The sequence below is a fragment of the Ambystoma mexicanum genome, chromosome 13, assembly GCF_040938575.1.
Source record: "Ambystoma mexicanum isolate Mex_15411 chromosome 13, UKY_AmexF1_1, whole genome shotgun sequence".
NCBI lineage: Eukaryota > Metazoa > Chordata > Amphibia > Caudata > Ambystomatidae > Ambystoma > Ambystoma mexicanum.
In genome coordinates, this window is record NC_090938.1 from 769255156 (window position 1) to 769279143 (window position 23988).

General features: G+C 47.5%; 1 protein-coding gene across 1 annotated transcript in view; it reads left to right on the forward strand.

The window, feature by feature from the left end:
- LOC138520550 (E3 ubiquitin-protein ligase TRIM39-like) overlaps positions 1–23988 on the forward strand; it is a 936034-nt gene that overhangs the window by 23927 nt on the left and 888119 nt on the right. Inside the window, exons 4-5 of the mRNA XM_069632892.1 lie at positions 67–282; positions 571–733. Coding sequence (XP_069488993.1) covers positions 67–282; positions 571–733 — 379 coding nt within the window. The remainder of the gene's footprint in view (positions 1–66; positions 283–570; positions 734–23988) is intronic.

A 23988-nucleotide genomic window follows, 5' to 3' on the forward strand; every position in this document is an offset into this window, starting at 1 on the left:
ACTGCCAGGGACCTGACCCCTGAGCTGGCGAGGAAGTGTTAGCAACAGGACGTGGATCTACTGAAGGTGAGAGGGGATCAGAAACCTATAGAACTAGAGCAGCAATCCACCCACAGTGGCCTGATCCCAGAGCTGGAGAGGAAGTGCCAGCAGCAGGACGTGGATCTACTGAAGGTGAGAGGGGATCAGAAACCTATAGAGCTAGCGCAGCAATCCACCCACAGGGGCCTGATCCCAGAGATGGAACAGAGGTATCAGCAGCAGGACAGGGAGCTATTGAAGGTGAGACAGGAATCTATAGACCTGTACGAGCAACGATCCACTGCCAGGGACCTGACCCCTGAGCTGGCGAGGAAGTGTTAGCAACAGGACGTGGATCTACTGAAGGTGTGAGGGGATCAGAAACCTATAGAACTAGAGCAGCAATCCACCCACAGGGACCTGATCCCAGAGATAGAACGGGTTCAGCAGGACAGGGAGTTACTAAAAATCCCCCCTTGCTCCCAAAGGTACAGAGAAAGGAAACCTATAAATGGTGGCCTACATGAACTGCCTTTCCCTTCTGTGAAGAAACAGGATGAAGCATTTGTAAACATGTATAAGCAAAATAGTTCTAAAGTCAAAAATAGTAAATTACCATTTAGAACTAACTTTGCTGTTTGGGACTCCAAGTCCCATAATCCCAAGAGTACTGGGATGAAGAAGATGGCTGAAGACCAATGCAGACCTGAAGGTCAGGCAATTAGGCTTAATAGCATACCCGAGGGAGGCTGAGAGGCTTAAAAAGCTTCTTCTTGTGCAGGCCATTAGTTGTGGTTGTGGCTGGAGGGGCAGTAGCAGTTGTAGCAGCAGCAGAAGCAGCTGGGGCAGGAGAAAGTGGCAGAGGAAAGCACCTTGCTGGCAGAATCCACAGAGGTGGGAGGAAAGAAAGGACACAAGGATTATTCCAGTTACTAGTCCTGAGTTGGTCCTTTTCCCCCAAAGCCTGGATTGCAGAGGTTGCGCAGCGGGAAGCTTAAGATTTGAAAGCTTTACCCCATGTGAACCTTATTTTAGAGATTTCACAGCAAGAAGCATCCAGCAGACCATGCCTGGAGGCTGGCATGCTCCAGGGGGTCATGGTGAGCTGAACTCCATGCCTCTGGGGTGGGACCGAAGGCAGCTTGCTGAGGGAAGTATGCCGAGCCGAGAACACCACTGTAGTAGAAGTCCAGCAGCCTGTGTCAGTGGCCCAAGAGGCCGGTGAGTGTTTCTGCGCATTCTCAAGCCTTCAGGCATTGTCAGGCAGGCAATTGTAACCAGTTGCTTTCACTCGCTAGGGAGTGAAATTGACTGAAGCTGACCGGAGCGTGTCAGACAATGGAGTGCAACAATTGTAGCACTCGCGTATAGACAAATACGCTGTGGAAGGAGGTTTTGAACATTATAAATGATTAAAAAACAGCTTTAACAAAATTAATAAGGGTTGCGTGTGCCTAAAAGTGATTTTAACACGAAGACCAAGCCTGAGTAAAGTCACAATAACAGTGTATCCTGTGAAACCGGGTATTAAACCTCAATATTGTGATCCAAAGAAAACAAGCATTACAATAAGCCAAGAGTTGGACAAGCATTGCCCTCAGCCAAATGAAGCTAAAGTAAAGGTTTCTTTGAGAATAACTGTTGTTAGCAGAGGAAAAGAGGCTAATATAACATCTTTAAAGGTAGAGCTTGTAAATGAATGACTATGGTGTGAAAGGAACAGCAACTAGTCATGAATTAACATTGTCAAAGCCAATAGAGGTTGAATTGAAAGTACTTGGTTTGTGGCTTAACAAAAAGACAAGAGTGGTTGAAAAGTGGCCCTATAAGAAAGTTGATGTTCAGGAGATAAAGAGACATTGCTTGCGGTAGGGGAGGCATGGTATCACAAGTATGACACTGACACAATGGGTACAATTTGTAAAACCTTTATTGAAATGTTTACTGTTGGAGAAACTCCAATTCTGCCCTATAACCAAGATGGGAGTAGTCTCGACCATCAAATAATTAATACCGTAGTCCTAGTGGAGTCTGTCAAATCAAAATGACCTATGTTAACAAAACCTAATGCCTGCCCTATTCTTTGTATAAAAGTGTAAAAAGGAAAAATGTATGCGAAAGGAAAATCAATGTTCAAATAAGTAAGTGTGGTTGAACAAGCTCTCCTCCTCATATTAAACCTCCCAGAATAAGGCTGTCCCTGTAGGCAGGATGACACACTCTGGCGCAGCTTCTATAAAAATAAACAGTTCACCACGTGAGTCGAGGCCCGCCTGATCTTCCACGTTTAAGTCTCTTTTCTTTGACTTCAAAACAAGGTTACATCCAAAACAGTTCACGAAGGTCCCTCTCTGCCGAGCTCAGAACTCACAAAAAATAAAGATCAACACAAAGAAGTAAGGGGCTCCTTTCCCCAAGCTTGTCTCACTTTGGGTCTCCCTCTGTCAGGCTCGGACTCCTCTAAATATGTAATTCAACACGAACAAGCAAGGAGGCTCCCTTCCCCAAGCTTATCTCACTTCGGTTTTCCCTCTGTCTGGCTCGGACCTCTTTTCAGAATGTCTCTTCAATGCAAGCAAGTCGAAGACTTTAGATTGTGCGATGGATTTAACTATGACCTTCACAGGACCACTTCGACTAAATGTCACTTGGAGTTCTCTTCTTTATTTCACTTTTGCTGATCATACGCTTATGTTTCAAACAGTTCACTTGTAACGGAGACTTTCGACTGGGCTACTTCCTTTCACCTGACCACTCCGTTACGTAGTATCGCTGTCTTTGCAGCTACTTGTTCACTTTAAAGTTCATTCAGAGGTCTGCCTTTCCTCATGTTTCATTCACACGCATGCAGCCTCCACTTGCGATAAATGTTGCTACTTCAAAAACCTCTTAACACACACCGGTCTTTCAGATCGCTTTCCTAACACACCGGCTGTGTGTTTCTGTTCTGGATTTTTACAATTTTCAGTTCATGAGTCCAGGTTAGTACTACAGGCTTGACCTCGCCTCCCCAACTCGTCCATTCACCCAGGATGGTCTCTGGTGGCCTCGGAACACAATGCAATCTTCACTTGTGGGATCTGGCCTTCTTCACGTGTCATCCGCGGCCTGTTGGAGGCAACGACCTCTGGTAAGGAACTCTTGGGGTTTCCGTCCCGCTGCTTCCGTCCCTCGGTCCGTCGTTCTGCTCCAGTAGGCTTACCTTCTTCCCAGAAGTCCTGCTCGTACTCGTGTTCCGCCTTGCTCAGAGTGTGTCTCTGGGTGCTGCCTTTTATTTGTATGAGGAGAGCTAATCGGTATCAGGTGTATGCATTTAGCATTGAGTACCTGACTTTGCCTGACCCTATTAGCGGGACATGTCCAGTGTGTGTAAGTGGATGTTGTTACTGTCAGCCACCCTCTGCACAGTGTTTTTGTAAAAAAGGGGAAGGCGGGTTGGGACCTCAGAGCATCCTAAAACATAGGATGGGTTGGAAGTAGAAGTCCTGGTATAAAGTGACCCAGGCAGAAGTGGAAGTGGAGGCCCTGGTATAAAGTGACCCAGGCAGAAGTGGAAGTGGAAGTGGAAGTCCTGTTATAAAGTGACCCAGGCGGAAGTGGAAGTCCTGTTATAAAGTGACCCAGTCGGAAGTGGAAGTGCTGGTATAAAGTGACCCAGGCAGAAGTGGAAGTGGAAGTCCTGGTATAAAGTGACCCAGAAAGAAGTGGAAGTGGAAGTCCTGGTATAAAGTGACCCAGGCGGAAGTGGAATTGGAAGTCCTGGTATAACGTGACCCAGGCAGAAGTGGAAGTGGAAGTCCTGGTATAAAGTGACCCAGGCGGAAGTGGAAGTCCTGGTATAAAGTGACCCAGGCGGAAGTGGAAGTGCTGGTATAAAGTGACCCAGGCAGAAGTGGAAGTGGAAGTCCTGGTATAAAGTGACCCAGGCAGAAGTGGAATTGGAAGTCCTGGTATAACGTGACCCAGGCAGAAGTGGAAGTGGAAGTCCTGGTATAAAGTGACCCATGCGGAAGTGGAAGTCCTGGTATAAAGTGACCCAGGCAGAAGTGGAAGTGGAAGTCCTGGTATAAAGTGACCCAGGCAGAAGTGGAAGTGGAAGTCCTGGTATAAAGTGACCCAGAAAGAAGTGGAAGTGGAAGTCCTGGTATAAAGTGACCCAGAAAGAAGTTGAAGTGGTATTCCTGGTATAAAGTGACCCAGGCAGAAGTGGAAGTGGAAGTCCTGGTATAAAGTGACCCAGGCGGAAGTGGAAGTCCTGTTATAAAGTGACCCAGGCGGAAGTGGAAGTGCTGGTATAAAGTGACCCAGGCAGAAGTGGAAGTGGAAGTCCTGGTATAAAGTGACCCAGACAGAAGTGGAATTGGAAGTCCTGGTATAACGTGACCCAGGCAGAAGTGGAAGTGGAAGTCCTGTTATAAAGTGACCCAGGCGGAAGTGGAAGTCCTGGTATAAAGTGACCCAGGCGGAAGTGGAAGTGCTGGTATAAAGTGACCCAGGCAGACGTGGAAGTGGAAGTCCTGGTATAACGTGACCCAGGCAGAAGTGGAAGTGGAAGTCCTGGTATAAATTGACCCAGGCAGAAGTGGAATTGGAAGTCCTGGTATAACGTGACCCAGGCAGAAGTGGAAGTGGAAGTCCTGGTATAAAGTGACCCAGGCAGAAGTGGAAGTGGAAGTCCTGGTATAAAGTGACCCAGGCAGAAGTGGAAGTGGAAGTCCTGGTATAAAGTGACCCAGGCAGAAGTGGAAGTGGAAGTCCTGGTATAATGTGACCCAGGCAGAAGTGGAATTGGAAGTCCTGGTATAAAGTGACCCAGGCAGAAGTGGAATTGGAAGTCCTGGTATAAGGTGACCCAGGCAGAAGTGGAAGTGGAGGCCCTGGTTTAAAGTGACCCAGACAGAAGTGGAAGTCCTGGTATAAAGTGACCCAGGCAGAAGTGGAAGTGTTAGTCTTGGTATAAAGTGACCCAGGCAGAAGTGGAAGTGTTAGTCTTGGTATAAAGTGACCCAGGCAAAAGTGGAAGTCCTGGTATAAAGTAACCCAGGCGGAAGTGGAAGTCCTGGTATAAAGTGACCCACGCAGAAGAGGAAGTGGAAGTCCTGGTATAAAGTGACCCACGCAGAAGAGGAAGTGGAAGTCCTGGTATAAAGTGACCCAGGCAGAAGAGGAAGTGGAAGTCCTGGTATAAAGTGACCCAGACAGAAGAGGAAGTGGAAGTCCTGGTATAAAGTGACCCAGGCAGAAGTGGAAGTCCTGGTATGAAGTGACACAGACATAAGTGGAAGTCCTGGTAAAAAGGGACCCAGGCAGATGTGGAAGTGGAAGTCCTGGCATAAAGTGACCCAGGCAGAAGTGGAAGTCCTGGTATAAAGTGACCCAGGCAGAGGTGGAAGTGGAAGTCCTGGCATAAAGTGACCCAGGCAGAAGTGGAAGTCCTGGCATAAAGTGACCCAGGCAGACGTTGAAGTGGAAGTCCTGGCATAAAGTGACCCAGGCAGACGTTGAATTGGAAGTCCTGGTATAAAGTGACCCAGGCAGAAGTGGAAGTGGAAGTCCTGGCATAAAGTGACCCAGGCAGAAGTGGAAGTCCTGGCATAAAGTGACCCAGGCAGAAGTGGAAGTGGAGACCCTGGTATAAAGTGACCCAGACAGAAGTGGAAGTGGAAGTCCTGGTATAAAGTGACCCAGACAGAAGTGGAAGTGGAAGTCCTGGTATAAATTGACCCAGGCAGAAGTGGAAGTGGAAGTCCTGGTATAAGGTGACCCAGGCAGAAGTGGAATTGGAAGTCCTGGTATAAAGTGACCCAGGCAGAAGAGGAAATGGAAGTCCTGGTATAAAGTGACCCAGGCAGAAGAGGAAGTGGAGACCCTGGTATAAAGTGACCCAGACAGAAGTGGAAGTGGAAGTCCTGGTATAAAGTGACCCAGGCAGAAGTGGAAGTGGAAGTCCTGGTATAAAGTGACCCAGGCAGAAGAGGAAGTGGAGACCCTGGTATAAAGTGACCCAGACAGAAGTGGAAGTGGAAGTCCTGGTATAAGGTGACCCAGGGAGAAGTGGAATTGGAAGTCCTGGTATAAAGTGACCCATGGCAGAAGTGGAAGTTCTGGTATAAAGTGACCCAGACAGAAGTGGAAGTGGAAGTCCTGGTATAAAGTGACCCAGACAGAAGTGGAAGTGGAAGTCCTGGTATAAAGTGACCCAGGCAGAAGAGGAAGTGGAAGTCCTGGTATAAAGTGACCCAGACAGACGTGGAAGTGGAAGTCCTGGTATAAAGTGACCCAGACAGAAGTGGAAGTGGAAGTCCTGGTATAAGGTGACCCAGGCAGAAGTGGAAGTGGAAGTCCTGGTATAAAGTGACCCAGACAGAAGTGGAAGTGGAAGTCCTGGTATAAAGTGACCCAGGCAGAAATGGAAGTGGAAGTCCTGGTATAAAGTGACCCAGAAAGAAGTGGAAGTGGAAATCCTGGTTTAAAGTGATCCAGACAGAAGTGGAAGTGGAAGTCCTGGTATAAAGTGACCCAGACAGAAGTGGAAGTGGAAGTCCTGGTATAAAGTGACCCAGGCAGAAGTGGCAGTGGAAGTCCTGGTATAAAGTGACCCAGGCAGAAGTGGAAGTGGAAGTCCTGGTATAAAGTGTCCCAGGCATAAGTTGACGTGGAAGTCCTGGTATAAAGTGACCCAGACAGAAGTGGAAGTGGAAGTCCTGGTATAAAGTGACCCAGACAGAAGTGGAAGTGGAAGTCCTGGTATAAAGTGACCCAGGCCGAAGTGGAAGTGGAAGTCCTGGTATAAAGTGACCCAGGCAGAAGTGGAAGTCCTGGTATAAAGTGACCCAGGCAGAAGTGAAGGTCCTGGTATAAAGTGACCTAGACAGATGTGGAAGTGGAAGTCCTGGTATAAAGTGATCCAGGCAGAAGTTAACATAGAAGTCTTGGTATAAGGTGACCCAGGGAGAAGTGGAATTGGAAGTCCTGGTATAAAGTGACCCAGGCAGAAGTGGAAGTCCTGGTATGAAGTGACCCAGGCAGAAGTGCAAGTCCTGGTATAAAGTGACCCAGGCAGAAGTGGAAGTCCTGGTATAAAGTGATCCAGGCAGAAGTTAACGTAGAAGTCCTGGTATAAGGTGACCCAGGGAGAAGTGGAAGTGGAAGTGGAAGTCCTGGTATAAAGTGACCCAGAAAGAAGTGGAAGTGCATGTCCTGGTATAAAGTGACCCAGACAGAAGTGGAAGTGGAAGTCCTGGTATAAAGTGACCCAGACAGAAGTGGAAGTGGAAGTCCTGGTATAAAGTGACCCAGAAAGAAGTGGAAGTGGAAGTCCTGGTATAAAGTGTCCCAGGCATAAGTTGACGTGGAAGTCCTGGTATAAAGTGACCCAGGCAGAAGAGGAAGTGGAGACCCTGGTATAAAGTGACCCAGGCAGAAGTGGCAGTGGAAGTCCTGGTATAAAGTGACCCAGGCAGAAGTGGAAGTGGAAGTCCTGGTATAAAGTGTCCCAGGCATAAGTTGACGTGGAAGTCCTGGTATAAAGTGACCCAGACAGAAGTGGAAGTGGAAGTCCTGGTATAAAGTGACCCAGACAGAAGTGGAAGTGGAAGTCCTGGTATAAAGTGACCCAGGCCGAAGTGGAAGTGGAAGTCCTGGTATAAAGTGACCCAGGCAGAAGTGGAAGTCCTGGTATAAAGTGACCCAGGCAGAAGTGAAGGTCCTGGTATAAAGTGACCTAGACAGATGTGGAAGTGGAAGTCCTGGTATAAAGTGATCCAGGCAGAAGTTAACATAGAAGTCCTGGTATAAGGTGACCCAGGGAGAAGTGGAATTGGAAGTCCTGGTATAAAGTGACCCAGGCAGAAGTGGAAGTCCTGGTATGAAGTGACCCAGGCAGAAGTGGAAGTCCTGGTATAAAGTGACCCAGGCAGAAGTGGAAGTCCTGGTATAAAGTGATCCAGGCAGAAGTTAACGTAGAAGTCCTGGTATAAGGTGACCCAGGGAGAAGTGGAAGTGGAAGTCCTGGTATAAAGTGACCCAGAAAGAAGTGGAAGTGCATGTCCTGGTATAAAGTGACCCAGACAGAAGTGGAAGTGGAAGTCCTGGTATAAAGTGACCCAGACAGAAGTGGAAGTGGAAGTCCTGGTATAAAGTGACCCAGAAAGAAGTGGAAGTGGAAGTCCTGGTATAAAGTGTCCCAGGCATAAGTTGACGTGGAAGTCCTGGTATAAAGTGACCCAGGCAGAAGAGGAAGTGGAGACCCTGGTATAAAGTGACCCAGGCAGAAGTGGCAGTGGAAGTCCTGGTATAAAGTGACCCAGACAGAAGTGGAAGTGGAAGTCCTGGTATAAAGTGACCCAGACAGAAGTGGAAGTGGAAGTCCTGGTATAAAGTGACCCAGAAAGAAGTGGAAGTGGAAGTCCTGGTATAAAGTGTCCCAGGCATAAGTTGACATGGAAGTCCTGGTATAAAGTGACCCAGGCAGAAGAGGAAGTGGAGACCCTGGTATAAAGTGACCCAGGCAGAAGTGGCAATGGAAGTCCTGGTATAAAGTGACCCAGGCAGAAGTGGAAGTGGAAGTCCTGGTATAAAGTGACCCAGGCAGAAGTGGAAGTGGAAGTCCTGGTATAAAGTGTCCCAGGCATAAGTTGACGTGGAAGTCCTGGTATAAAGTGTCCCAGGCAGAAGTGGAAGTGGAGACCCTGGTATAAAGTGTCCCAGGCAGAAGTGGAAGTGGAGACCCTGGTATAAAGTGACCCAGGCAGGAGTGGCAGTGGAAGTCCTGGTATAAAGTGACCCAGACAGTAGTGGAAGTCCTGGTATAAAGTGAACCAGGCAGAAGTGGAAGTGGAAGTCCTGGTATAAAGTGTCCCAGGCATAAGTTGACGTGGAAGTCCTGGTATAAAGTGACCCAGGCTTAAGTTGACGTGGAAGTCCTGGTATAAAGTGACCCAGGCAGAAGTGGAAGTGGAAGTCCTGGTATAAAGTGACCCAGGCAGACATGGAAGTGGAAGTCCTGGTATAAAGTGGCCTAGACAGAAGTGGAAGTCCTGGTATAAAGTGACCCAGACAGAAGTGGAAGTGGAAGTGCTGGTATAAAGTGACCCAGACAGAAGTGGAAGTGGAAGTCCTGGTATAAAGTGACCCAGACAGAAGTGGAAGTGGAAGTCCTGGTATAAAGTGACCCAGACAGAAGTGGAAGTGGAAGTCCTGTTATAAAGTGACCCAGACAGAAGTGGAAGTGGAAGTCCTGGTATAAAGTGACCCAGACAGAAGTGGAAGTCCTGGTATAAAGTGATCCAGACAGAAGTGGAAGTGGAAGTCCTGGTATAAAGTGACCCAGACAGAAGTGGAAGTGGAAGTGCTGGTATAAAGTGACCCAGACAGAGGTGGAAGTGGAAGTCCTGGTATAAAGTGACCCAGACAGAAGTGGAAGTGGAAGTCCTGGTATAAAGTGATCCAGACAGAAGTGGAAGTGGAAGTCCTGGTATAAAGTGACCCAGACAGAAGTGGAAGTGGAAGTCCTGGTATAAAGTGACCTAGACAGAAGTGGAAGTCCTGGTATAAAGTGATCCAGACAGAAGTGGAAGTGGAAGTCCTGGTATAAAGTGACCCAGGCAGACGTGGAAGTGGAAGTCCTGGTATAAAGTGACCCAGACAGAAGTGGAAGTGGAAGTCCTGGTATAAAGTGACCCAGAAAGAAGTGGAAGTGCATGTCCTGGTATAAAGTGACCCAGACAGAAGTGGAAGTGGAAGTCCTGGTATAAAGTGACCCAGGCAGAAGTGGAAGTGGAAGTCCTGGTATAAAGTGACCCAGGCAGAAGTGGAAGTGGAAGTCCTGGTATAAAGTGACCCAGAAAGAAGTGGAAGTGGAAGTCCTGGTATAAAGTGACCCAGGCGGAAGTGGAATTGGAAGTCCTGGTATAACGTGACCCAGGCAGAAGTGGAAGTGGAAGTCCTGGTATAAAGTGACCCAGGCGGAAGTGGAAGTCCTGGTATAAAGTGACCCAGGCGGAAGTGGAAGTGCTGGTATAAAGTGACCCAGGCAGAAGTGGAAGTGGAAGTCCTGGTATAAAGTGACCCAGGCAGAAGTGGAATTGGAAGTCCTGGTATAACGTGACCCAGGCAGAAGTGGAAGTGGAAGTCCTGGTATAAAGTGACCCATGCGGAAGTGGAAGTCCTGGTATAAAGTGACCCATGCGGAAGTGGAAGACCTGGTATAAAGTGACCCAGGCAGAAGTGGAAGTGGAAGTCCTGGTATAAAGTGACCCAGGCAGAAGTGGAAGTGGAAGTCCTGGTATAAAGTGACCCAGAAAGAAGTGGAAGTGGAAGTCCTGGTATAAAGTGACCCAGAAAGAAGTGGAAGTGGTATTCCTGGTATAAAGTGACCCAGGCAGAAGTGGAAGTGGAAGTCCTGGTATAAAGTGACCCAGGCGGAAGTGGAAGTCCTGTTATAAAGTGACCCAGGCGGAAGTGGAAGTGCTGGTATAAAGTGACCCAGGCAGAAGTGGAAGTGGAAGTCCTGGTATAAAGTGACCCAGACAGAAGTGGAATTGGAAGTCCTGGTATAACGTGACCCAGGCAGAAGTGGAAGTGGAAGTCCTGTTATAAAGTGACCCAGACGGAAGTGGAAGTCCTGGTATAAAGTGACCCAGGCGGAAGTGGAAGTCCTGGTATAAAGTGACCCAGGCGGAAGTGGAAGTGCTGGTATAAAGTGACCCAGGCAGACGTGGAAGTGGAAGTCCTGGTATAACGTGACCCAGGCAGAAGTGGAAGTGGAAGTCCTGGTATAAATTGACCCAGGCAGAAGTGGAATTGGAAGTCCTGGTATAACGTGACCCAGGCAGAAGTGGAAGTGGAAGTCCTGGTATAAAGTGACCCAGGCAGAAGTGGAAGTGGAAGTCCTGGTATAATGTGACCCAGGCAGAAGTGGAATTGGAAGTCCTGGTATAAAGTGACCCAGGCAGAAGTGATATTGGAAGTCCTGGTATAAGGTGACCCAGGCAGAAGTGGAAGTGGAGGCCCTGGTATAAAGTGACCCAGACAGAAGTGGAAGTCCTGGTATAAAGTGACCCAGGCAGAAGTGGAAGTGTTAGTCTTGGTATAAAGTGACCCAGGCAAAAGTGGAAGTCCTGGTATAAAGTCACCCAGGCGGAAGTGGAAGTCCTGGTATAAAGTGACCCACGCAGAAGAGGAAGTGGAAGTCCTGGTATAAAGTGACCCACGCAGAAGAGGAAGTGGAAGTCCTGGTATAAAGTGACCCAGGCAGAAGAGGAAGTGGAAGTCCTGGTATAAAGTGACCCAGACAGAAGAGGAAGTGGAAGTCCTGGTATAAATTGACCCAGGCAGAAGTGGAAGTGGAAGTCCTGGTATAAGGTGACCCAGGCAGAAGTGGAATTGGAAGTCCTGGTATAAAGTGACCCAGGCAGAAGAGGAAATGGAAGTCCTGGTATAAAGTGACCCAGGCAGAAGAGGAAGTGGAGACCCTGGTATAAAGTGACCCAGACAGAAGTGGAAGTGGAAGTCCTGGTATAAAGTGACCCAGACAGAAGTGGAAGTGGAGGTCCTGGTATAAAGTGACCCAGGCAGAAGAGGAAGTGGAGACCCTGGTATAAAGTGAACCAGACAGAATTGGAAGTGGAAGTCCTGGTATAAAGTGACCCAGGCAGAAGAGGAAGTGGAAGTCCTGGTATAAAGTGACCCAGACAGAAGTGGAAGTGGAAGTCCTGGTATAAGGTGACCCAGGGAGAAGTGGAATTGGAAGTCCTGGTATAAAGTGACCCAGGCAGAAGTGGAAGTGGAAGTCCTGGTATAAAGTGACCCAGGCAGAAGAGGAAGTGGAGACCCTGGTATAAAGTGACCCAGACAGAAGTGGAAGTGGAAGTCCTGGTATAAGGTGACCCAGGGAGAAGTGGAATTGGAAGTCCTGGTATAAAGTGACCCATGGCAGAAGTGGAAGTTCTGGTATAAAGTGACCCAGACAGAAGTGGAAGTGGAAGTCCTGGTATAAAGTGACCCAGACAGAAGTGGAAGTGGAAGTCCTGGTATAAAGTGACCCAGACAGACGTGGAAGTGGAAGTCCTGGTATAAAGTGACCCAGACAGAAGTGGAAGTGGAAGTCCTGGTATAAGGTGACCCAGGCAGAAGTGGAAGTCCTGGTATAAAGTGACCCAGACAGAAGTGGAAGTGGAAGTCCTGGTATAAAGTGACCCAGGCAGAAATGGAAGTGGAAGTCCTGGTATAAAGTGACCCAGAAAGAAGTGGAAGTGGAAATCCTGGTTTAAAGTGATCCAGACAGAAGTGGAAGTGGAAGTCCTGGTATAAAGTGACCCAGACAGAAGTGGAAGTGGAAGTCCTGGTATAAAGTGACCCAGGCAGAAGTGGCAGTGGAAGTCCTGGTATAAAGTGACCCAGGCAGAAGTGGAAGTGGAAGTCCTGGTATAAAGTGTCCCAGGCATAAGTTGACGTGGAAGTCCTGGTATAAAGTGACCCAGACAGAAGTGGAAGTGGAAGTCCTGGTATAAAGTGACCCAGACAGAAGTGGAAGTGGAAGTCCTGGTATAAAGTGACCCAGGCCGAAGTGGAAGTGGAAGTCCTGGTATAAAGTGACCCAGGCAGAAGTGGAAGTCCTGGTATAAAGTGACCCAGGCAGAAATTAACATAGAAGTCCTGGTATAAGGTGACCCAGGGAGAAGTGGAATTGGAAGTCCTGGTATAAAGTGACCCAGGCAGAAGTGGAAGTCCTGGTATAAAGTGACCCAGGCAGAAGTGGAAGTCCTGGTATAAAGTGACCCAGGCAGAAGTGGAAGTCCTGGTATAAAGTGATCCAGGCAGAAGTTAACGTAGAAGTCCTGGTATAAGGTGACCCAGGGAGAAGTGGAAGTGGAAGTCCTGGTATAAAGTGACCCAGAAAGAAGTGGAAGTGCATGTCCTGGTATAAAGTGACCCAGAAAGAAGTGGAAGTGGAAGTCCTGGTATAAAGTGTCCCAGGCATAAGTTGACGTGGAAGTCCTGGTATAAAGTGACCCAGGCAGAAGAGGAAGTGGAGACCCTGGTATAAAGTGACCCAGGCAGAAGTGGCAGTGGAAGTCCTGGTATAAAGTGACCCAGGCAGAAGTGGAAGTCCTGGTATAAAGTGACCCAGGCAGAAGTGGAAGTCCTGGTATAAAGTGACCCAGGCAGAAGTGGAAGTCCTGGTATAAAGTGATCCAGGCAGAAGTTAACGTAGAAGTCCTGGTATAAGGTGACCCAGGGAGAAGTGGAAGTGGAAGTCCTGGTATAAAGTGACCCAGAAAGAAGTGGAAGTGCATGTCCTGGTATAAAGTGACCCAGAAAGAAGTGGAAGTGGAAGTCCTGGTATAAAGTGTCCCAGGCATAAGTTGACGTGGAAGTCCTGGTATAAAGTGACCCAGGCAGAAGAGGAAGTGGAGACCCTGGTATAAAGTGACCCAGGCAGAAGTGGCAGTGGAAGTCCTGGTATAAAGTGACCCAGGCAGAAGTGGAAGTGGAAGTCCTGGTATAAAGTGTCCCAGGCATAAGTTGACGTGGAAGTCCTGGTATAAAGTGTCCCAGGCAGAAGTGGAAGTGGAGACCCTGGTATAAAGTGACCCAGGCAGAAGTGGCAGTGGAAGTCCTGTTATAAAGTGACCCAGACAGTAGTGGAAGTCCTGGTATAAAGTGAACCAGGCAGAAGTGGAAGTGGAAGTCCTGGTATAAAGTGTCCCAGGCATAAGTTGACGTGGAAGTCCTGGTATAAAGTGACCCAGGCATAAGTTGACGTGGAAGTCCTGGTATAAAGTGACCCAGGCAGAAGTGGAAGTGGAAGTCCTGGTATAAAGTGACCCAGGCAGACATGGAAGTGGAAGTCCTGGTATAAAGTGGCCTAGACAGAAGTGGAAGTCCTGGTATAAAGTGACCCAGACAGAAGTGGAAGTGGAAGTGCTGGTATAAAGTGACCCAGGCAGAAGTGGAAGTCCTGGTATAAAGTGACCCAGACAGAAGTGGAAGTGGAAGTCCTGGTATAAAGTGACCCAGACAGAAGTGGAAGTGGAAGTCCTGGTATAAAGTGACCCAGACAGAAGTGGAAGTCCTGGTATAAAGTGATCCAGACAGAAGTGGAAGTGGAAGTCCTGGTATAAAGTGACCCAGACAGAAGTGGAAGTGGAAGTGCTGGTATAAAGTGACCCAGACAGAACTGGAAGTGGAAGTCCTGGTATAAAGTGACCCAGACAGAAGTGGAAGTGGAAGTCCTGGTATAAAGTGATCCAGACAGAAGTGGAAGTGGAAGTCCTGGTATAAAGTGACCCAGACAGAAGTGGAAGTGGAAGTCCTGGTATAAAGTGACCCAGACAGAAGTGGAAGTCCTGGTATAAAGTGATCCAGACAGAAGTGGAAGTGGAAGTCCTGGTATAAAGTGACCCAGGCAGACGTGGAAGTGGAAGTCCTGGTATAAAGTGACCCAGACAGAAGTGGAAGTCCTGGTATAAAGTGACCCAGAAAGAAGTGGAAGTGCATGTCCTGGTATAAAGTGACCCAGGCAGAAGTGGAAGTGGAAGTCCTGGTATAAAGTGACCCAGGCAGAAGTGGAAGTGGAAGTCCTGGTATAAAGTGACCCAGGCAGAAGAGGAAGTGGAGACCCTGGTATAAAGTGACCCAGGCAGAAGTGGCAGTGGAAGTCCTGGTATAAAGTGACCCAGGCAGAAGTGGAAGTGGAAGTCCTGGTATAAAGTGTCCCAGGCATAAGTTGACGTGGAAGTCCTGGTATAAAGTGACCCAGGCATAAATTGACGTGGAAGTCCTGGTATAAAGTGACCCAGGCAGACATGGAAGTGGAAGTCCTGGTATAAAGTGACCCAGGCAGACATGGAAGTGGAAGTCCTGGTATAAAGTGGCCTAGACAGAAGTGGAAGTCCTGGTATAAAGTGACCCAGGCAGAAGTGGAAGTGGAAGTCCTGGTATAAAGTGACCCAGGCAGAAGTGGAAGTGGAAGTCCTGGTATAAAGTGATCCAGACAGAAGTGGAAGTGGAAGTCCTGGTATAAAGTGACCCAGACAGAAGTGGAAGTGGAAGTCCTGGTATAAAGTGACCCAGACAGAAGTGGAAGTGGAAATCCTGGTATAAAGTGGCCTAGACAGAAGTGGAAGTGGAAATCCTGGTATAAAGTGACCCAGGCAGACATGGAAGTGGAAGTCCTGGTATAAAGTGGCCTAGACAGAAGTGGAAGTCCTGGTATAAAGTGACCCAGACAGAAGTTGAATGTACTGTGAAGGAAGCAGGTGTTGCTCACGGTGTTAGGAGAGAAACACTGTGGCCTTATCCTGACAAAGAAGTGGTTGTGTTTAATGGTGCTGAGAGAGAAGCACTGTGATGAGATTTCAACTAAACTGTGTTTTGTGAATCAACTAAGTTGTGATGGAAAACATCCTAACCAAGAATCCCATTGGTACTGTTTAAGGAGCTTTGACTTGTGCATTTCCTGGAGGAAAATTATCTCTTATGTGTTGAACTGTGGAGTGTTGGAAGTTTTTCTTAACAAACTGACTTGGCCAAAACTGTGTTGGAACTTTGTTTCAACCCTTGATTTTCTTGTTGTTTTGTGTTATTCAACGGAACTAACCTTGACTTAAAACCTGGGGAAGTGGAATTCGCTCAGGTTACAATCAAAGACTTGAATGTGTTGCTAATACAAGTATTGCCATATGTTTTCTTGTTTATGTTTATGTATAAGTGTGAGGGCCAGAAATGTTATTCTAGAGTGTTTGCCTTCGTTTATTTAGGCAGAGAAATCCCTGTTAGAGATGGGCAAGTGAGGCGTAGGTTTGCACTTTTGATTTAATAAAACAGCATTCTTTGAAAAATGATCTAAAAGTTGTCCGCCTCACATTTCTGGCCCATCACACTACCGAAACAAAACTGAGAACATTCTCTGCTCCTCAAACCGGGGGTCAGGTTAGCAAAAGCTTTGATGCCCGAGTGTGGCCGTTAGCGCTCTAAAAATCACACACATAACATAAACTATCAAGAAAAAGAGAGGGGGAGAGAAAGATGGACAAGGGAAAGAGAGAGGGGGCAGAGAGAAAGAGGGACAAGGGAAAGAGAGAGGGGGCACAGAGAAAGAGGGACAAGGGAAAGAGAAAGGGGGGAATAGAGGTAGAGGGGGGCGAGGACAGATGGGGAAAGAAGGAGGTAAAGGGGGATGGAGGGAGTGTTAGGGAGGGACAGAAATGGACTGGTAGGGAAGGATGCGGGGGGTGGAAGGGACAGGGAAGCAGAGGGATGGAGGGACACAGAGATAGAAGGAGAGAGAAAACTAGACAGCAATGATTCTGAGAGAGAGCGCACACCAGACTACACTAGTGCTAGGGATAAACCACACTGACAGAGAGAACCAGAGTGAGCACACCACACTGTCCATACAGAGAGAACCAAGAGAGTGCACTTCACAATACACCTCAGAAAGAGAGGGACAGCATGAAAGACCGCTCTCGCCCACTGATACACCACTGTGCAGAGAGTGGCACAATCACAGAGCTGGACAGGGAGAGAGTGAGAGAGAGAGAGAGAGAGCGGCACACCCACAGAGCTGGCAAAGGACAGAGAGCAAGATACGGCGATAGAGCCTGGAGAGAAAGAGACAGGGAATGATAGGGGGAGGCAGAGAGAGAGACACACAGAGCGAGCAAGAGCGATGGGGAATGGGGTGAGAGAAAAACAGACAGCACTGATGGAGAGAGAGAGAGAAAGCCTGTACTATACCATGGATCTAGAGAGTAATTGTCACTGAGACAGCGCACAGAGAGAGAGAGAGAGAGAGAGAGAGCGCTAGGTCAGCGAATGCTGCACTGTGACAGCTAGTCTAGTCCAATGCCCCAGTAATGCCCTCTAATGCTGAGTGCAGTATGTGCAGTCTCACATGTGTGCAGTTGTTGCCATTATACGCAAAGTGCAGCTTCAAACTCCTCTAATGCCAGTTAGTGCCTGGCATGCCTGTAAAGTCACTGTATGTCATGTTCATTCCCATGTGTGTAGGTGCTGCAGATGCAAAGTGCCACCTCAGCACCTCTCAGTAATGCCATCTAATCGCAGTTAATGCCTTGTATGTATGACAAAGTCACTACATGTAAGTGCAGCCTCAAATACCCCAGTAATGTCCGGCTCTGGGCCACTTGTCCGAGCCAGATGTCCCCCCCCACCCCCACCTTTCATTCACAGTGGCTCTAGTTCCCAGCACAAACAATGTAGCTATGGCTCTGGCACCAACATTTGATTGCCAGTTATGGATGCCCGCGCTTTCGCTGCAGGCTACTACTCTGCTTCCCAGACACCACGTTGGCGACATCAAGGTGATGTGTGGCATGATGGAGCCTTGTGTCTTCTCTAGAACTTCAGCAACCATTAGAAACCAGGACAAACAGCATGACTCCTTGTGCATCTCTATGACCCACACACACGCAGACACACACACAAACATGCACACACACGCATTGAGCATCTACCTTCCTACACATGCACACTTGTGAGCCTGCAACGCACACTGCACTGAGTACAGGGAACCATGTCCAAGCTGGCAGAGTGTGTCAGCAAAACCAGCAGCTCAGAAGAAACTGTTTAGAAACCCCAGGATATGGCTTTAAAGCGAGAGGACTGTAGGTCACCTTCAAGGTTTTGGGTGACGTTTTGCTTCCATTACTCAGAAACACCAGATAGGGTGTGGGTCTGTGTCTGATTTTGTGATCCGCAGCTTTGCATTGTTTGACCAGAAACGTCCCAGAAGGTTCAACTGATTCCTAGACTAGATAATGCAGCAACCTAACTCTTTCCTTGAATCACAGCTCAGGGTCTCTGTAAAATGGAAATCAACGTTTAGAACAATGTGGGATGACTATTTATCTTGTCCTCTTTCTCTTTCTCTCTCTAGGATGTGAAGAGTGTCTTGAGCAGGTATGTCTCCTCTTGCCTTGATGTGCCCTCAATGTGGACTCACTTTTATCCCAGTGGTTGTCCTCTGTTCCTCACATTTATTACACACTACAGACCCCGGCTCCATCTTAACTTCTGGGAGATTTAGCATTTCTATGTGTGATTTAAAAATATATATACCCCCTGTATGCTTGCTTCCCTGACTTGTATTAGCACTTAGCTAATTCCATCATCACTGATCCAAGGGAACTAGCAAAGATGGCTGACTTGTGGGTCTCTCACCGAGTTCACCACAGTGATCAGGGGACAGGTAAGGCCGGCCAACATTCTCCCTTCTTACAGGGCCTCAAAGTAGAAGTGGGTAACCCCTCGTGGCTGGGTCCAAAAAGAAGGATGGCACCACTAACCCAAAGGTGAGTGGTGGTTCCTCAGTAATTCCCAGACTCCCTAGCACCTGCTGGGACTGTAGAAAAACTGACCATCCCAGAGGTCAGCCTAGCTGTCCTAAAAAGCCTGCTGAGCAGAGTGCCTAAAGCATGGCCTCTGGGCACTGGGAGACTTGCCCTTGTGCAGACATCCCAGAGATGTCTTCAGCTTTGCTTAATGTGGGAGGGTCAAGCCCCAGAAAGGGGACAGGGAGAGGGGTATTTCCCTCCAATACGTAGTATGTCTATTCCATTATAGTGCACAGCCACCCTACCACTGGAATCAGAGACACTACTTCCAGTGCCACTGTTATTGACAGCACTTTCTTTGGGCCAGAGGTTCTAACAAATAGTCCTCTGCAGGCCACTAAGTTATCTAGTGCCCCCTTAAGACGTTCCCTGTCGCTAACATTTCCCTTCAGATAGTTAATGGGAAGTTAGCTCTCCCTGTTAGTGTCCATGAAAATGTCCCTGGCAGTTTTTTCCTGGGAATGACTTGGAAGAGAGAAGTATCTTTAAAGGCACCGCTCTCATCCCAGGAATTGTGAAGTTAAATTCCACCCAACATTTCTATGGGTTTTTACCGGGCATTTTTCATCACTGATATGATTTTCACTGCTTCTTTCTGTAAAGGATGGGTGTAGGCCCATTAATATCCCTGTCCCCCCCCCCCCAGCCCGCCACCCTCTCCCCTACCAACCCCCACCTCAGTGAAAAATTGGCAGTAAACAAATACAATGAAAAGTATATGGCAAAAAGTGATCTATGTCTTTTAATCACCTACTAAAATCTCACCTGTCCTAAAAGTCGTCTTGAAATGATCACCTACCGAAATCCCAACCTCATAAACTTACACTTAATTTACCAAAAAGTTGACCCCCCCCAAATCTCGCTATTAGTATTTAAACATAAAGATATGAAAGTGAAGCAATACAAAGGGGGGCAATCCTCCCTTTACCCCCCAATTCTATCAGAATGTAGATATCCCCGAGCCCTCCCTCTCCTCCTGGGCACCTCTCATTCAGAATGTATCATGTAGAGATTCCTGAGCCCACCCTATCCTCCCTGGGGGGTCTCTCCTTCAAAACGTATCATGTAGAGATTCCTGAGCCCACCCTCTCCTCTGCAGGGGTCTCTCATTCAGAATTTATCAGAATGTAGAGATCTCTGTGCCCACCCACTCCTCCCAGGGGGTCTCTCATTCAGAATGCATCAGAATATAGATATCCCTGAGCCCACCCTCTCATCCCCGGGCATCTCTCATTCAGAATGTATCAGCATGTAGATATCCCTGTGCCCACTGTAAGAAAGGCCTGGTATCAAAGCAAGACAGACGCAAGTGATCACAGTTCAAGGGTGTTTATTAAACTGTAAAATGGGTGAGATAAACCCCTTATCTAAACCTAAATCTAAGATGGGAGCAAGCTACGACCATCAAATAATAATAATACTGTCCAAGTGGAGTCTAGTCAAATATAAAAGGCCTATACCAAGAAACCTATTGCCAATCCTTATTATCTGCTATGTTACAAACTATGTGTGGGATAATGTTCACAAGAAAGAAAGAAGTGTTTACAAAATAATAAGTCAGGATGTTATTGCCGGGGTCTCCCTTCCCCACGTTTTCTAGCACGGGGCAAGACGGGACTCGTGAGCACAGCACACTCCTGGGCTTCTAAAGCACACCGTTACAGTTCCTTTTCTTTTTATATCAGGACCGTCTGTGTCCAAGACTCTTTCATGCAATGTCCCTGGCTTCAGAGGGCCTGATGTATAACAAAACGGCAAAACAAAGGTTCCTTCTATTTCTCCTTACGTCGGGCGATTAGTCCTCACCCGTGGATCCCCCTCAGCCGGACTCCTATCCTTCTCACAACGTTAGCCTCCCTGAGTCGGGCTCAGACCAACCACTCACTGTGGACATCCCTCAGTCGGGTTCACTTTTGCCATCACAATCTGCTGCATTTTCAATTAAAATCTCTTTACTTGTAGTAACAGAGAGTCTCAATCTCTTTTTAAACATCCAGCTAGTTTAGGTCCCCCTCATCCGCGCTCAGACCTTCTAAAGCACTTGCCAACTTCACTCACATAGACTTCCGAAGGGCGATCACGTCTCGCTGGGTCGCTCTTAGTGTCTATAACAAGTGCGGGTTTCACTCACCCACGGGTTGCCACAGCATTTCCCTCAGTCTGGCACAAACGCCTGTTTCACAATTCCCTCGGATACTTAAACATTTAACAACGTGTCAAAGACTTTCGATTGTACAAGGGATTTGGCTGGACCCTTGTATGACCACCTTGACACCTCACTTCGGCCTTGCCTATGGCCTCCTGGTACTTGTTGTTTCTATATCTTTTACGTTCAACACAGTCTTTGTTCAGGACAGATGGTAACAGCCCGAGGCCTCCGAATGAGTGCCCATGAGACGCCGGACCATTCTATCTCTGGTACCAAATCGATCACAAATGAGCTTTGTACCTTTAATCTTCTTAATGTTGCCACTGCAACTTTGAGCCTAACACAGTGAGGCCCCTTATCAGGTTCTTCCGACTCACCGGCTTTGCTGAACTCGTTGGTGTTTCTTTTGCTGCTGTAGTCAAGGACGGTACCACGATGGCAACCTCATCTCTCCGCCCTGGTAATCAGTGCGGGAGTGTTCCATATACCACTGACATCCGTCACACCATTCGCCAACTGCGATTCCCGGCCTTATATTTCTTTTGTCAGAGGCTTTGCGGGTCTGGGTTGAAAAGGGCATGGGCAACTCCCTCCTTGATGTCCTTTCAGGTCTCGCCACCTTTCTCCTTCTTTTGACCTGCGTCCTGGAATCGCTGCTTCCTCATGCACTTGGCCTTGCTCAGAGTGTGTTCTCGTGCTCTGCCTTTTATCCCCATGGGGAAGGGAAAAGGCAGTCAGGTGTGTGTAGTTATCGCCAATTGCCTGATTCTGCCTGACCCTTGTTTGGGACATGTCAGGTATACGTCTCTGATGTTAGTCCGTTGTCTTTCATGGTAATCGGTCTGTGAGAACATGTTTGTGTCAAAAAAGGGGAGAGGTTGAGTTTATAGATATCCTACAGAGTAGGATGGGGAAAAGGTGTTATAAGGAAGGGGATACCGCATCTCACCTTTCAGTGTCCCACTTCCACTCCCCGAAGACCCCTCACCCATGTGATCCTCCCGCACCAGGAACTGGATCCAATAGCGATGGCCGTGTCCTGGCCACCTGGATGACAGATCTCTGGGGACTAATAAGTGAGACACCTTCAGGTTTCTCACACCATCCTCTCCTCCCTGGGGGTCTCTCATTCAGAATGTATAAAAATGTAGAGATTCCCAAACCCACCCTGTCCTACCCAGGGATCTCTTATTCAAAATGTATCAGAATGTAGAGATCCCGAGCCCACCGTCTCCTCCTTCCATCTTTAGGAATGGGGTCTCTTTTTCCTCCCCCTTATCTCACCGTTTAGACCCCCTTTACTCTTACTTGTCACTGGAGGCCGAGGGTTATATACAGCATCTTTCTATAATTCTCAGGTCCAGTGAAGTGAAGGCTCTGAAGCCCCAGGAAGATGCCCCTGGAATAGAGACGATGCTGCTGAGAATCAGACGCCATGCGCAGCTGCTCGCAGAATTAAAAGGTAGATATGAGTCCAGGCCCACCCGAGAGGTAATGTTGATAGGGAAGGCTTTTCCAATCATCGCAACACACTTATTTAATTGAAATACATGTAAATATGCACAGCTCAAAGAAAAACCAATATGTTGGCATTCTTGTACTTGTATCGCGCACAGGTAGATCGCAAGCAATGGAGAGTGTCACAATGGATCAGTCCAGGAGCTGAGAGCCGCATACCCTGAATGCTATTACCTGGTGCACCGAGTGTTTAGAGAAATTCCTTATATAGCAAGGTCTTCTGTTTTTTTGTAAACTGCAGGCATAATGGTGCTGTGTGGAGGTGGGTTAGGGTCGTGTGCCACAGTGCTGGCGCATAATGGGAGATCTTTCTCTTCCTGTTTTTTTGCTTGTGGGCATTTATTTATTTCCAGTCTTGCAAAGATGTGGCATCTGGAATTGCTCTGGCTTCCTAATTTGACCAGTTCCTTGGCTAGGTACCTGTGTGGCTGTGTTACCACAGCCTTGTATGTAATGTAGGCTATTTTAAAGATGTTTTGGGCCGTTAGAAAGGTTGGGGGAAATGCAGTCAAACTGTTTGATGCCGATGATATGTGTGGTGCGAGGGTTGAGGGGGAGGGTCAGAGAGGGGTAGGTTTCCACTTCCAGGTGGCCTAGAACTGGGGACTACTGCAGGCCTGAAACCCGAGGCTGGCCAGAAAGATTTGATTGTGTGCAGTCCTGTTAGTTGCTACCAAGCCGTCGGGGAATTTTTGTCACTTGGGGATAGCTTCGGCAATAACTCTTTGAGGTCCATGCCAGTTAGCCATGATTGGATGAGTGTTTGATTGGATGAGCCATGATTGGATGAGTGTTTGATTGGATGAGTGATTGATTGGATGAGTGTTTGATTGGATGAGTGATTGATTGGATGAGTGTTTGATTGGATGAGTGTTTGATTGGATGAGTATTTGATTGGTGGGGTTCCCGAGAGGTAAAAACATGTTTTTTGAGGGGTCGATTATAAGAAATTAACCGGTCATCCATGACTGGATGAAAAAACTAAATGCATATACATTTCACTGATAATGCACTCGTTGAGTTGTACATAAAACTCATCAAATCTAGCAAAATATATAGTGATGTGAAAACAGATTAATTGGAAAATTACTGTAAATATTTAATTTAGTAAGTCAAAATAACTCCTAAAAAAGGATAAACGGAAGGACTGACACAAATCATTAAAGAAGGGGAGGGGGAGAAGTTAGAAGGGGACAATAAAAGGCTAACCAGTCTTTTACCATTTTACTTTAGAGAAGGGAGGAATACAACTTTAAAATAAATTATAATGCAGAAAAAATAAACCAAACGGTTGTTGATATTAAAAGGAGACGTGCCAAAAGACTTCTTTCATTAAGAAAAATGTGTTGCAAAAATGAAAAGAGATTTTATTTCGGTCAGAAGTATTGTGGTGAAAAGACCGATCCGGTAGAATATGTGCGGCTTGGACCCTCCCCTTCCTGCAGTGGAAACTGAACGGTTCTGCAGGAACGGCTGCAAGGGCTGTTGCCGTCCTATACCATGTGTTGGAGGTCGTAATGACGCATGTACATATGTTGATAGTGTACGGTTAGTGGTTTTGCTTCCCTGTGATTATCATTGATAAGAGTTGGTTCACGGCCTAATAAATATGAGTGCATTTGTATACATTCTGCCTCACTTGAGTTATTAGAGTGCTCTGTGTGTGCTTAATTGAACCCATCACAACCCACACTCTCCCAAGTCTAGGCCTTACTGCCCAGTCACACTACCTTGATAGAGTTTGGCTAGACATTAGTGTCGTCCTGGTCACCAGAGTAGGGCGGCCTCTCAGAATCTATCCATAGGGCTGATTCTGAAGATCCATCTTTACCACCTCAGTGGACAGCCTCAGTAGACCATGTTTCCTGATTAGAGAACCCCAAAAGGCCAATAAAGACATTATTTATATCCTGAGAGCGCTGCATCAGGGACCCCTTG